We start from the raw sequence: 14,971 nt of genomic DNA, 5'->3' as shown, positions 1-14,971 counted from the left end.
GGTTAAAGCTAATAATATCTGATTATGCATAATTAAAACAAATACTTATTATGTGATTAGTTCTGTGAAGTGATTTAGATTGTCACTCTAGCCCTTTTTTTAAGAATAGTGGTGCACAAGGTTTGTCTTTCTGCAGAGTACATAATGAGTAAGTACCACATGTCCTTCATGTGTTTATCTGAAAGTTATTTTGAACACAAAGTTGAGAAGGTTGTTATAGTAAGTGAATTACATTAATATTTGTGTTCTTCTTTCCCACTGATTAACGTTAATACAGCATTGCGATAAATTTTGCTTTTAAATGGATTTATGTGCAGCACCACCTTGTGGATCGTTTCCTGGATCAAGCCTGTGTTCAACCTCTTGGAATTCCTGGTGCTCTGTTGTATTGAAAATATTTTCAAATGCTTCATATTTATGTGCCATGAAATGAATCTTTCCGTCCTTTTTTTCCTGTTAAATTTCTCCTTTTAAAAGTTTAGATTCTGTTCTGGGACAGTTTCATGGTATTCTGCGCCAATGTAGCATTTCCCTTTCAGTGTGACCAACGGTATGTCTTGGTGGTCCATTTGCTGGTGCAGATATCATTTTCTCAAATTCCATTTACTATTGATTTCCAGCATCCTGTTCACCAACTGATTCCCAGTCAAACTCTAGTAACTCAACACAGTCTGGGAAAGAAACTGGGAATTTGCTGGGTTAGCTACTCATCAATTTGGAAAACTTGACTTACATTTCCTGTGAAGTCTTTTGAATTTGACTTCCTTCTGACTTCCTCAGTTCCTTTATGGACAACTATACTGCCTTAGCAATGGTGTGTAGTAGTTAAATCCATAGGGTTTGATGAGGTGTCCCTTTGGACTTTGTGCGAGGCCAGTGTAGAAATTGCAGAGGCTGTGGCAGAGATAATTAAACCTCCTTGGCCATTAGTGAGGTGCTGGAGGGCTAATGTATAGCTAATCTTGTTCTGTTATTTAAGAAAGGCTCAAGAATAAGAAGGGAAATTATAGGTCAGTGAGCCTGATTTTCCTGCCACCTATCCTGCACCAGTGGCAATTTATAGTAGCCAGTTGATCTACCACCCTACACGTCTTTATGATGTGACAGGAAACTAGAGAAGCCAGGAGGACATTGAGTCATCACAAGGAGAGCAAGCCAGCTCCGTATAGATAGCCTGGAGATCAGGATCAAGCCCTGTTCACTGGAGTTGAGGCAGCATCATTACCTGCTTCGCCACTGTGCCACTCTTTACTGTGATTAATTTTATTCACTCAGTAGAGGTATCTGCCAATCCAAAGATTGGCTGTTGCCAGGTAGAGGTGTTTTATACCAGTTCTGCAAATATTTCTGACAACTGAAGACTAATTTGTAGAGTTTGAATGATTTTCTATTGAAGGGCTTCAGATCTGTGCCTAAAATAGTTAATCTCTGTAGCTATTAAACTATGTCTGTCTTTATGACCCTGTGTGTTTTAAAAAGAGAAAGAAACCTGGTCTTAATAGATAAATGACCTGTGCACCAAGACTTACTCTGCAGAACAATTGCATCTTATAGTCCCACACGTTGTGCCACAGTGCATCCTCAGATTTGCTCCTTGATGTCCACTTGTATAAAGATCATTCAAAAAGATGTTTTTTTTTTATTTTTCCAGGGAATGGCTCTATCTTTTATCTCATGAAATGTTGAACCCATACTATGGACTGTTCCAATACTCCAGAGATGACATCTATACATTACAGATCAACCCAGATTCTGCAGTCAATCCTGTAAGCAGAAGTTTTTATTTAATTGATTGCCCTGTCAGTCCCACTGTGGTGGTTTGTTGTTTCTCAACATCACGAAGTGAATAGTTAGTAGACCAAATGTACTGCTTGTAATTGCTACATACAGTCCAATGAGATTAAACTGAGAAAGTGCAAGTGGAAAGAGCTGGATTAATCTTGAAAACCCACAGGTCTGTGTACATATGTGTCTTGGCTTTTTGTAAAGTGTTCCTCTAGTAATTGGCTGTTGATGGACAAGAGTGGAATGAAACTTGTGTTCCAATGAGAGATTATATTTCAAATTTTAAATGTAATGACGTAGAAGGAAAAAGCTTAAACGTTTATTAGATTTAATAATGGTTTGAAGAGTTTGTGGTAAATTGGATCAGTGTACATCAGGTAAAATTTTCTTCAGATTTTTTTTAGTTATGCTAACCTTGAGTTGGCTTGGTGCTCTAACTTACGATGTTTAGTTAGTTTGATGAGTCTTAGATGGAAAACTTAATTTAATTGCATGGTTGTTTCATCTTTGTCAGACGAGAAAAGGGATCTATGCTAATGAACACTGCAATAGAGGAATAATGCTTTGTAACACCAAGGTGGTGTTAGTATCCAGAATTTGGAGGAGGGGGTGGCACAGTGACATAGCAATTGGCATAACTCTGTTACATTGCCTTACATTGCCAACGACTCGGGTTCAATTCCACCAATGCCTGTAAGGAGGTTGCATGTTCTCCCTGTGGCTGCTCTGGGTTCCTCCCACATTCCAAATATGTGGGTTAGTAGGTTAATTGGACAAATGGGTGCAATTGGGTGGCGCAGGCCTGTTGCGCCAGGAGGGCTTATCACTGTGTCGTGCTTTACCTCTGAATATATAAATAAACATGCCTTGGGTAGAAAAGAGAGAAAGTGAGTCGGTATAATCTTAATAATACATTTGTGTTAGCAGCAGATTAATGAAGATGTTATTATGCAGTTGTTTATAAATGTTTTTGTATTGTTGGTGAAGCTATCATTTATTGTCCATCCCTGATGTACCCTCAAGTGCTAGGGATGATAATAAACAATCTTGAATCTGGAAGTGTAGTGTTTCCCAGGGCCATTGAGTTAGCCATATTGATTTATATTCAGATTAATTTATTTACTACATGTATATCGAAACATGCAGTGAAATGTGTCATCTGCGTTAACGACCAACACAACCCAAGGATGTGCTGGGTACAGCCCGCAAGTGTCACTTCTACCACCAGCGTGGCATGCCCACAGCGTTCAGCAAAACTCAAGCAACAACAGCAGCAAAACAAGCCCCTTTCCCACACATACACAGATGAGCCTCCAACCCCAGGATTGGCTACCTCCAGAGTCCTTGTCCCCGGACTCTCAGATATCAGGCTTTAAACCTCCAGTGTCTGGCCTGGGCTCACATATGTCAGCCTCCACCTTCTGGACACACTGACCCTGTGTCTTTGTCTTTGAGCCTGGGCAACTTTGGTCTTTAACTTTCAGGCTAATATAGACTCTGTTCTGAAGGTTCTGAGTGATAAAGATGGATTTCAGTGGTTAACAATAGTCGTCAGGTCAGGCAGCAACTGTGGAAAGTAAAATACGAATAAACATTTCCGATCTGATTGAGGGTCTTCGACAAATGCCTTACCTACCACAGATGCTGCCTGACCTCCTGTGTGTCTGCATCATTTTCTGGTTTTGTTTCTGATGTTGAGCATCTATATTTATTTATATTTCCAGTAATAGATTTCTTTGTCTGGAAATGTTATGGTCACTATCATCAATGCTTATTTTTGTTCCAGATTTAATTAATTTATTAAATTTGCATCCCCCATCTATGGACCTTGAACTTGTCTCTGTAAATTAGTCATCCAGGTCTTTAGTTACTAATCCATTAGAAAATGCTTTCCTGCAATTATTCTTAAAGGGATAACCTTTGAGATTACAACATTCTCTCAGCAATATTCTGCATTGTCAGCTTGAGGTGAGTTGTATTTAAAGAAAAACTGGCATTCATAACCTCAGGACATCAAATATTTCCAGATACCTATGATGTGTGACCATGGTTATGAATGAAATAAAGTAGTGGTCAATTTCTGTGCTCAGCAAATAATAATGAATTAATTGTTGGTTGAGGAAAATATTGCTCAGGGCATTGGTGAAGGTTTACTTGCCACTCTTTAAACCAGTATAGTGGAATATTTCCTCTGTAAGCTGTCTTTGCAGGTTGGACCATTTCCAACAGTGCATCACTCCCTCATTATAACACAGTAATTTCTACAGTGGAATGTAACAGACGCTTGTGGCTGACACTTCATACAATATTTCTGTCATTACAGTGACAGACCCTGAGGTTTGCTAGCACTAATCAAATAGAAACCTTTGCTATTTTAATCCTGATTATTGTATGATGGAAATATTAATTTACTGTTATCACACTTTGGATAACATCCACTTCCAGTGACAACAACAGGGAATTAATTGTATATTGCTGTGTCAAAATATGGGGTGTCCAAAGAGAGGTTGCAAAAAAAAGCCTACTCTCCTATGATATCCTGTCAGCTGGAAATATAAATCGTTAGCAATGATTTAACAATGGCTAAGGGTGAAAGGTGAAATATTTAAGGGAAACCTGAGGGGGAACTTCTTCACTCAGAAGGTGGTGCGAGTGTGGACTGAACTGCCAGTAGAAGTAACACACATCAAAGTTGCTGGTGAACGCAGCAGGCCAGGCAGCATCTCTAGGAAGAGGTACAGTCGACGTTTCAGGCCGAGACCCTTCGTCAGGACTAACTGAAGGAAGAGTTAGTAAGAGATTTTCCTTCAGTTAGTCCTGACGAAGGGTCTCAGCCTGAAACGTCGACTGTACCTCTTCCTAGAGATGCTGCCTGGCCTGCTGCATTCACCAGCAACTTTGATGTGTGTTGCTTGAATTTCCAGCGTCTGCAGAATTCCTGTTGTTTGCCAGTAGAAGTAGTGGATGTGGGTTTGATTGTAAGATTTAAGAGCAGTTTGATAGGAGAGAGATGGAGGGCTATGGGGCACGTGCAGGGTCAATGGGCGTAGGCAGAATAGTATGTCAGCATGGACTAGAAGGGCTTGTTTGTAGTGCTCTGATGCTCTGATAGAGGGTTAAAATATGCAAGTGTTTTATATAATCTCTTTTGTGCATGTGTGTTTTAAAAATCTCTTATTTTCACTGCCCTTTCCTTATCCTTCTTCCCCCTTCCTTATCCTTCTTCCCCCTTCCTTTGCACACTGACCATCCCCATCATCCTTTCTCATAGTAGACCTTTAAATCATGCTGCACTGAAATTGTTACCATGAGCCTCAAGTAATATTCTACTGAGGAAACCAGTGTGTTTAAATTCGTTTCATGAGCATTTACATTGCATTGTGGGAATTATGTTCAGTTTGTCCATTTGGGATTTGAAATGAAAGCTTTACATTTTAACTGTTCATTTGTTGAATTAAATATTTATTGGCAGCCTTAACTCTGAGTTTTAAGTCAGAACTATGATTAAAGTGCAACTTTATATTGGCCAGGACTGAAAATAATTCACATTTTATTAAAATGGCTGACCCGTGGTGGGTCTCATCAGCAAGAATGACAAGTCAGCATACAGAGAGGAGGTGCAGCGGCTAACGGACTGGTGCAGAGCCAACAACCTGTCTCTGAATGTGAACAAAGCAAAAGAGATGGTTGTTGACCTAAGGAGAGCAAGGAGCGACCACTGTCCGCTGAACATCAACAGCTCCTCCGTTGAGATCGTTAAGAACACCAAATTTCTTGGTGTTCACCTGGCAGAGAATCTCACCTGGTCCCTCAGCACCAGCTCCATAGCCAAGAAAGCACAGCAGCATCTCTACTTTCTGCAAAGGCTGAGAAAAGTCCATCTCCCACCCCCCATCCTCACCACATCCTACAGAGGATGTATCAAGAGCATCCTGAACAGCTGCATCACTGCCTCGTTCGGGAATTGCACCGTCTCGGATCGCAAGACCCTGCAGCGGATAGTGAGGTCAACTGAGAAGATCATCGGGGTCTCTCTTCCTGCCATTACAGACATTTACACTACATGCTGCACCCATAAAGCCAACAGCATTGTGAAGGACCCCATGCACCCCTCATACAAACTCTTCTCCCTTCTGCCATCTGGCAAAAGGTACCGAAGCATTCGGGCTCTCACAACCAGACTATGCAACGGTTTCTTCCCCCAAGCCATCAGACTCCTTAATACCCAGAGACTAGACTGACATCTGCATCATTTATTATTATATTGTAATTTGTCCTCTACTGTGCCTATTGTCTTGTTTATTATTTATTGTACTGCCCTGCACTGTTTTCTGCACTTCATGTAGTCCTATGTAGGTCTGTAGTCTAGTGTAGTTTTTGTGTTGTCTTACATAGTCTAATGTAGCCTTGTGTTGTCTCACTTAGTCTAGCGTAGTTTTGTGTTGTTTCATGTAGCACCATGGTCCTGGAAGAAAGTTGTTTCGTTTTTACTGTGTATTATACCAGCAGTTTATGGTCGAAATGACAATAAAAAGTGACTTGACTTGACTTGACTGATAAACCCAATGGTTCCCATTATAATCCCATGCAAATTTTGTAGGTGAAATTGAAGTTCTGTTGCAAATTAAAAGGAGAGTCTCCCATCACAAAGTCAGCATCTAATAGAACATATTTGTGTGTGGAAATGTGAGAGCAATTTAATCCAATATTTGTGAAAAGCAGTTTGGTGAATCATTTGTAATGTGTGAACTTGAGTATTTTCTTCCAGTAGATTGGGAGCATAAGAAATCTGAAGGAGGAAGAAAAACAAAATTTAAGGAGATTACTGTATTTAATTCAAACACAAGGAAATCTGCAGATGCTGGAAATTCAAGCAACACACACAAAATACTGGTGGAATGCAGCAGGCTGCCAGGTCCTGACGAAGGGTCTCGGCCCGAAACATCGACTGTACTTCTTCCTATAGATGCTGCCTGGCCTGCTGCGTTCCACCAGCATTTTGTGTGTGTTACTGTATTGAATTGTTATTTTTACATGAAATATGTTAATATATTTTGTTAACATTTAGTTTTGGAAATTCATTTTCATTCCTAACCACTCCTTATACAGCTTGTGATCTTTTCTAAACTGAATGGAGTATCCCAGGCAGTTCATATGGTGAAAAGTATTGAACTGCTTACCTGATTCATTGATTTATGATTTACCAGCCCATTGAGAGTTTTACTTGCACCTCCAGAAAAGGAAGATGGGTGTTTACACAATTTCAATTACAATCCTTTCAATTCCAAAAGCATTAAATACCCCTTGTCATTTATATTAGAAATCCGAAGCAAGGTTAGTGTGGCTAGATTCCACCTTTTACATCTAAAGATCATGTTACTGTGGTTTTTAAATGTCACAGCTTTTGATAGTATTTTAAACTCTCTGACATAGGATAACAATATCTTAACTTATAAATGAAAATAATAGTTTTGAGTTTTACTGTGTTTTTAAAATAAGAATAATGAGGTACGTAGTGAACATTTAATTACTTTTTATTCTTTAGAGTGCACAGTTCCTAAAATATGAGTATGTTTATTGCCATGCAAAATTTACAAAGTTATTTCTATTATATATTGGGCTGTAATGGATTTTATATAAAAGAATGTACAGATAGCTTTTTGAGTCCACACAAACAGTACCTTGTAAGTGAAAAATTATTGTTGTAATATGAGAATGTCTGGGAGTTTCAGAGTAGGCAATAAGGTGGTGGAATAGATACTGCTTTGAAAATATGGGAGATAAACTTTGTGTGCATACTTAACAAGAAATCCTTTATTTTTATGCAGTTAAAATGCAAAATCCAACCTAATTGCCTATAATATTTATTGATAATTAATCATAATTCAACTACTGCACAGAGTCTTGTCATCTCCAGAAGTTTTCTGATGACTCTGCCATAGTTGAATGCATCAGCAAGGGAGATGAGGCTGAGTACAGGGCTACGGTAGGAAACTTTGTCATATGGTGTGAGCAGAATTATCTGCAGCTTAATGTGAAAAAGACTAAGGAGCTGGTGGTAGACCTGAGGAGAGCTAAGGTACTGGTGACCCCTGTTTCCATCTGGAGGGTCAGTGTGGACATGGTGGAGGATTACAAATACCTGGGGATATGAATTGACAATAAACTGGACTGATCAAAGAACACTCAGGCTGTCTACAAGAAGAGTCAGAGCCGTCTCTATTTCCTGAGGAGTTTGAGATCCTTTAACATCTGCCGGACGATGCTGAGGACGTTCTACAAGTCTGTGGTGGCCAGTGCTATCATGTTTGCTTTTGTGTGCTGGGGCAGCAGGCTGAGGGTAGCAGACACCAACAGAATCAACAAACTCATTCGTAGGCCAGTGATGTTGTGGGGATGGAACTGGACTCTCTCACGGTGGTGCCTGAAAGGAGGATGCTGTCCAAGTTGCATACCATCTTGGACAATGTCTCCCATCCACTACATAATGTACTGGTTGGGCACAGGAGTACATTCAGCCAGAGACTCATTCCTCCAAGATGCAAGACAGAGCGTCATAGGAAGTCATTCCTGCCTGTGGCCATCAAACTTTACAACTCCTCCCTTGGAGGGTTAGACACCCTGAGCCAATAGGCTGGTCCTGGACTTATTTCCTGGCATAATTTACATATTACTATTTTAACTATTTTTGGTTTTTATTACTATTTAATTATTTATGGTGCAACTGTAATGAAAACCAATTTCCCCAGGATCAATAAAGTATGACTACGATTTGATTAAGAATTCCAACTGTATCTTAATTGAGGAAAAAATATTTTGAGCACAGTCTGACTGCTGTATTTATTTTTATATCCCAATCAGGAGCATTTGTCGTATTTCCATTTTGTTGGTCGGATAATGGGGATGGCGGTGTTTCACGGACACTACATTGACGGGGGCTTCACTCTGCCCTTCTATAAGCAGTTGCTGGGAAAGTCCATCACACTGGATGACATGGAGTCTGTGGACCCAGATCTACACAACAGCTTAGTCTGGATTCTGTACGTACACCATACCTTTACACTGAATACCACTTTGCTCCCTCAGCATGGAGAATAGTTTCAGTAAATCAGTTCAGCTGTCATAAGAAGTAGATCAATAAAAATATGCAGGGGCAGATTGTAAAGAGATTCGAAGCTCACTTGAAGTGCTGTCAGTACTAAAATCCTGCAAGTGCAATGACATTTAAAATAAAAGGGTTTTCATGCATTACTTTCACCTTGAGACCTAGTAGAGTGGATGTACGTCCCACTCAGAGTGGTCATTGTCTAGGTGATATAAGCATGAGTATAAGATGATAATGAAACATTATCTTGATATAGTTTTGGCTGAGAATTCGCGCGCTCAAACTCACTTTATTCATCAAATGCACGGGCCAGCTGCACATGATGCATACAATTAGCCTGTCCTCCAAGGAAGGGTCAAATCAGATCAAATACAAACAACTTGTTTGAATTGTTGCCCTATGAATATTTGATTGTTTGAATTCTTGACTGAATTGGAACTTAAATTCACTGAGCCCACTGTCTAGAAGTTGTTCATTAATGTCCTTTTAAAATCACTGAACATCGTGGTCAACTGGATATCCTCCACATCAGTGAGAAAAGTAAATCATTTTATAAGTGATGCTTTTCAGCTAAGTTGTGAACTATTTATTTACTATTGCTTTGAGGAGTCAGTTAAACTTCTGTAAAAATAAATGCAGTGCTTACTTATTTAATAAATGTTTTTGGCATTTGAAGTACAGGACAAAGTCTGGCCTTATATTATTCTGCCATCTTCCAAAGTTTATAAGGAACTTTGGAAGGCACAAAATAAAACTGGTAGCTGAAACAATCTGAACGAGTTCTTTTAATTATCTGAATGTTGTACAAGTTTTGCTTTAGAAGTTAATACTTTATCTAAGACGTGGATAGTGAAGCACAGTAGTGAAACGTATAGAATTAAAAATAATAAAGAAAACACAAACATGGAACGGTAACAGTCTAGTAAATCTAATACACTGTATTCTATTTAATGTTCTCTAAATAACTGCTTTACAATTAGGGTAGATTATTATTATTGTTCTTCATATTGGACCAGACCCTGATGGTCTAGTATCTCCACGCAAAATCACGTATGCATTCTTTATCCTGCTAGCCCGAAGTATTCCTGGCTCTAGTGACGTGGTCTGGACAGCCTCAGAGCCATCAGTTTAGTGAGGGACCACAAGCCTTGAAAAACTTTGACAAGCAACAAACTCCCACTCTCAACTTTGCCAGCTCTCAAAGTGAAAGAAAGATTTTAAATAGTTGTGGAATAAACAGTTGACATTTCAGGCTAAGACCCTTCATCAGGGCACAGGGTCTTGGCCAAAACTGCTTATTTCCTCCTAAAGATGCTGCCTGACTGCTGAGCTCCAGCATTTTGTGTGTGTTAATTTGGATTTCCAGCATCTGCAGAATCTCCTGTGTTTTAAATGGTTGTGTCATTAGAACAAAATTTGCAATTTAGACATTTTTATTAATGGTCTGCTTAATAATACTTAGTTATGATGATCAACAAGATCCATTCTGTTGATAAAGTTGCAACAGAGGTTGTGTTAGCTATCCAGAAGAACCTGACATTTCTTTTGTCTGGAAGATAATCTCTTCATCAATCGGTAATTCATAAGATGTACTATCAAAGGTATATTTTTAAGCTATTTTGGGTGTTTTTCTTCCATTTAGTGAAAATGACATCACAGGTGTCTTAGATCACACGTTCTGTGTAGAACACAATGCCTACGGAGAAATCATTCAACATGAACTGAAGCCGAATGGGAAAAGCATCCCTGTAACTGAAGAAACCAAGAAAGAATACGTCCGGTAAGAGATGCCACAGGTTTTCCCAGATTATTGCAACTTCATTACAATTCTCTCATCTTTTCCTTCCATAAACAAAATAGGACCAAACCAGCTTGGTTAAAGAGTTTTTTTTTTCCAGTGCAAATTTTTATAATAAAGTGCACATAACAGCTCTCCTCTGTGGTAAGGAAATGTAAATATCTATATAAAAAAAACTTTTTTCTCCCATGAGTACCTGCTTAAGGATACATCTGTCAGTACTGAGAGTTCATGCCTGGGTAATTTCACAGAGTCAGCAAATGTCTGATCTCAACAGAAAAATGTACTTATCACCATTACAGGGGTAGCTTTCTCTCTGATCTGACCCATTTTGTAAATTTTTGGGTTGTGCTGTACAATGTTGAAAGTTGAAGAATGTAAATGATATTTTTCCTTTTTTTAAAAAAAAAGTCTGGAACAATGTTTTTGGCCATAATATTAGTCCAACATATTGAGCAGCTGAACTGCTCCCTTACAGTCTGTAAATGCAAAATGCACTCATGCACTCAGGCCATAGACAATAAGACACTGGAGCAGAATTAGGCCATCCAGTCAGTCAAGTCTGCTCCACAATTTCACCGTGGCTGACTTATTATCCCTTTCAACCACATTCTCCAACTTTCTCCACGTATCCTTTGATGCCCTTACTAATCAAGAACCTATTAACCTTCACTTTAAATATACCCAATGACTTAGCCTCCACAGTAGTCTTTGGCAATGAACTCTGCCAATTCTTCACCCTCTGGCTAAAGAAATTCCTCCTCTTCTCTGTTGTAAAGTGATATCCTATTCTGAGGCTATGCCCTTCGGTCCTAGACTTCTCCACTGTAGGTAACACCCTCTCCATGTCCACTCTATCTAGACCTTTCGATATTTGATAGATGTCAATGAGATTTCCCTTATTCTTCACCGCTCCAGTGAGTACAGGCCCTGAGCTTTGGTTCCTTTTTAATTTTTTCAAATTTTCTATTTCCTAATTATTTTTTCAAATGCTTTTTATGTTTTTAACTTTGGATTTGTTTTGTCCTTTGCTGTCCTTCCTCCTTCCTCATCTCACCCTGTATCAGGTCCCATAGGTTTTTTTTTAAGATTATGAAGACACGTAGTCCTCTTTTATTGTCATTTAGTAATGTATGTATTAAGAAATGATACAATATTTCCTCCGGTGTGATATCACAAAACACAGGACAGACCAAGACTGAAAAAATCTGACAAAACCACATAATTATAACATAGTTACAACAGTGCAACAATACCATAGCTTGATGAAGAAGTCCATGAGCACAGTGAAAGTTCAAAGTCCCTCAAATGTCCCACATCTCACGCAGACGGGAGAAGGAAGAACTCTCCCTGCCATGCCGACCACAGTCCGACTCTGAGTCATCTGAAAACTTCGAGCTCTGATCAGCTCTCTGACACCGAGTACTGAGCGCCATCTCTGTCTGAACGATTCGACTTCAACCTCAGTCGCCACCAGCAGGCAAACCCAGGGATTTTGAGGCCTACTCTCCGAAAGATTCCCGACCACGCAGTAACGACAGCAGTGAACGAGCGTTTCAGAAATTTCTCCAGATGTTACTTTGTGCTTTCACGTCCATTCTCCATCAAATCAGAATTGTCCACAGCCCCTATTTAACAGATATGATATCATTTTCACCGGAGGGCTGCACACCCGCGCGGTGCGCTGCCTCTGTCCTCCCGCCTATTTCTGTGTTTGCTGGATATCCATCTCAAGCTCTTGGCATTAATTGATGAACGGGAGTGATGATGATTGTTGGAAAGCGTAGGAAGATGGAAATACAGTGAAAGAATAAAGTTCACTTGGGGTCCATGGACCCTTTGTTTAATGGTAGGGGCCCATGGCATAATAAAGTTTGAGAACCCCTAACCTAGTGTGACTTTAGCCATCCTTAGTACGGAAAGTTGGAAGTCCACAGTACCAAAGTCTATGTGTGACTACAGTAGTTAGCACAATGCTTTCAATATGGTTTATTTCAAGGTTGTTTAATGTCATTTCCAGTACACAAGTGTAAAGGAGAATGAAATGATTCTTACTCTGGATCCTATGCAGCCCAAAAAAAACACAGTAAGATAAAGAACACCAGAATTTAAAAAAAACACTGAATATAAATGCATAAGAATGCTTATATACATTGTATGTCCATAAAATGACACTAGGCACTGGAGTGTTTGAACATATACATAAGGCTTTACAGCACCAGTGATCACCGATCAGAGTTCAATTCCCGCCGTTGTCTGTAAGGAGTTTGTACGTTCTCCCTGTGACTGTGGGTTTCCTCCGGGTGCTCCAGTTTCTTCTCACGTTCCAAATACGTATGGGTTAGGGTTAGTCAGTTTTGGGCAAAGCATTTGTTTTGCTCCTTGTGCTTGTGACATCCAATTCTAGTATCCCTCCAATCTTAGATCAGCAAATTCAATACTGTTTAGAACATAAAACACAGAATAGTACAGCACAGTACAGGCCCTTCAGCCCACAATGTTGTGCTGACCCTCAAACCCTGCCTCCCATATAAGCCCCCACCTTAGATTCCTCCATATACCTGTCTAGTAGTCTCTTAAACTTCACTAGTGTATCTGCCTCCACCACTGACTCAGGCAGTGCATTCCACGTACCAACCACTCTCTGAGTAAAAAAAACCTTCCTCTAATATCCCCCTTGAACTTCCCACCCCTTACCTTAAAGCCATGTCCTCTTGTATTGAGCAGTGGTGCCCTGGGGAAGAGGTGCTGGCTATCCACTCTATCTATTCCTCTTATTATCTTGTACACCTCTATCATGTCTCCTCTCATCCTCCTCCTCTCCAAAGAGTAAAGCCCTAGCTCCCTTAATCTCTGATCATAATGCATACTTTCTAAACCAGGCAGCATCCTGGTAAATCTCCTCTGTACCCTTTCCAATGTTTCCACATCCTTCCTATAGTGAGGAGACCAGAACTGGACACAGTACTCCAAGTGTGACCTAACCAGAGTTTTATAGAGCTGCATCATTACATCGCAACTCTTAAACTCTAGCCCTCAATTTATGAAAGCTAACACCCCATAAGCTTTCTTAACTACCCTATCCACCTGTGAGGCAACTTTCAGGGATTTGTGGACATGTACCCCGAGATCCCTCTGCTCCTCCACACTACCAAGTATCCTGCCATTTACTTTGTACTCTGCCTTGGAGTTTGTCCTTCCAAAGTGTACCACCTCACACTTCTCCGGTTTGAACTCAGCCCACTTCTGCATCCATCAATGTCTCTCTGCAATCTTTGACAGTCCTCTACACTATCTACAACACCACCAACCTTTGTGTCGTCTGCAAACTTGCCAACCCACCCTTCTACCCCCACATCCAGGTCGTTAACAAAAATCACAAAAAGTAGAGGTCCCAGAACAGATCCTTGTGAGACACCACTAGTCACAATCCTCCAATCTGAATGTACTCCCTCCACCACCACCCTCTGCCTTCTGCAGTCAAGCCAATTCTGAACCCACCTGGCCAAACTTCCCTGGATTCCATGCCTTCTAACTTTCTGAATAAGCCTACCGTGTGGAACCATTTAGAAATCAAAGACCCAGCATCTTCACGTGGCCCTGCTCCCTGGTATCTATCAATTCCTTCAGCTGAGAAGTTAACCTTTTAATTTGCTTTCTGACCTTTAAAATAAGCAAAGATCCAGAGACTGCTCAGGTGGCACCGATAAGAAAAAGCTACCTGTGGTTCAATCAGTTTCTCAATAGCTGAGATAAGAAGAGCCCAACCTTGCAATTAACCTTGCTGTAAAAATATTGTAGAATCAGCATCCCTTCTGAAATGCACTGGGAGAGTAAAGGAACGGAAATGCCATGATTTTTATAACTAGATAAGTAATCTGAAGTCTGGACAAATGTTCCAGATTCCAGAGTTCAGATCCCTCCTTGGCACTGGAGAATTTTTAATTCACTTTATGATTTTGAATGTGAAACCATCAATAATAGAAAACCAGCATCAGTAATTGTATCTTGAAACTCTCTTTGCAAATCCACAACTCTCTGGAATTCTGATCCTTTGTTAAGCATTTCTGCCTGAATGATAGAAGAACTATCACAGTAAGAGTAAGAGTTCGGCACGGACTAGAAGGGCCGAGATGGCCTGTTTCTGTGCTGTAATTGTTATATGGTTAACTAGACAGTACTTGCAGTACTTGGGTTTGTGAGTGGCAAGTAACATCTGTGCAAATATCTGTCAGGTACCAACCATCTCCAACAAGTGCAATGGCATTGCCATAGTAAAATTC

At 40.1% G+C, this 14,971-nt stretch overlaps 1 protein-coding gene across 1 annotated transcript in view; it reads left to right on the top strand.

The window, feature by feature from the left end:
• Nucleotides 1-14,971, top strand: part of smurf2 (SMAD specific E3 ubiquitin protein ligase 2) — a 225,278-nt gene that overhangs the window by 201,407 nt on the left and 8,900 nt on the right. Inside the window, exons 13-15 of the mRNA XM_072242689.1 lie at nt 1,652-1,766; nt 8,647-8,825; nt 10,533-10,670. Coding sequence (XP_072098790.1) covers nt 1,652-1,766; nt 8,647-8,825; nt 10,533-10,670 — 432 coding nt within the window. The remainder of the gene's footprint in view (nt 1-1,651; nt 1,767-8,646; nt 8,826-10,532; nt 10,671-14,971) is intronic.

Source organism: Mobula birostris, chromosome 24 (genome assembly GCF_030028105.1).
Source record: "Mobula birostris isolate sMobBir1 chromosome 24, sMobBir1.hap1, whole genome shotgun sequence".
Taxonomy (NCBI): domain Eukaryota; kingdom Metazoa; phylum Chordata; class Chondrichthyes; order Myliobatiformes; family Myliobatidae; genus Mobula; species Mobula birostris.
Note: the sequence above shows the minus strand (reverse complement) of the source record. Positions and strands in the feature narration are given on the sequence as shown.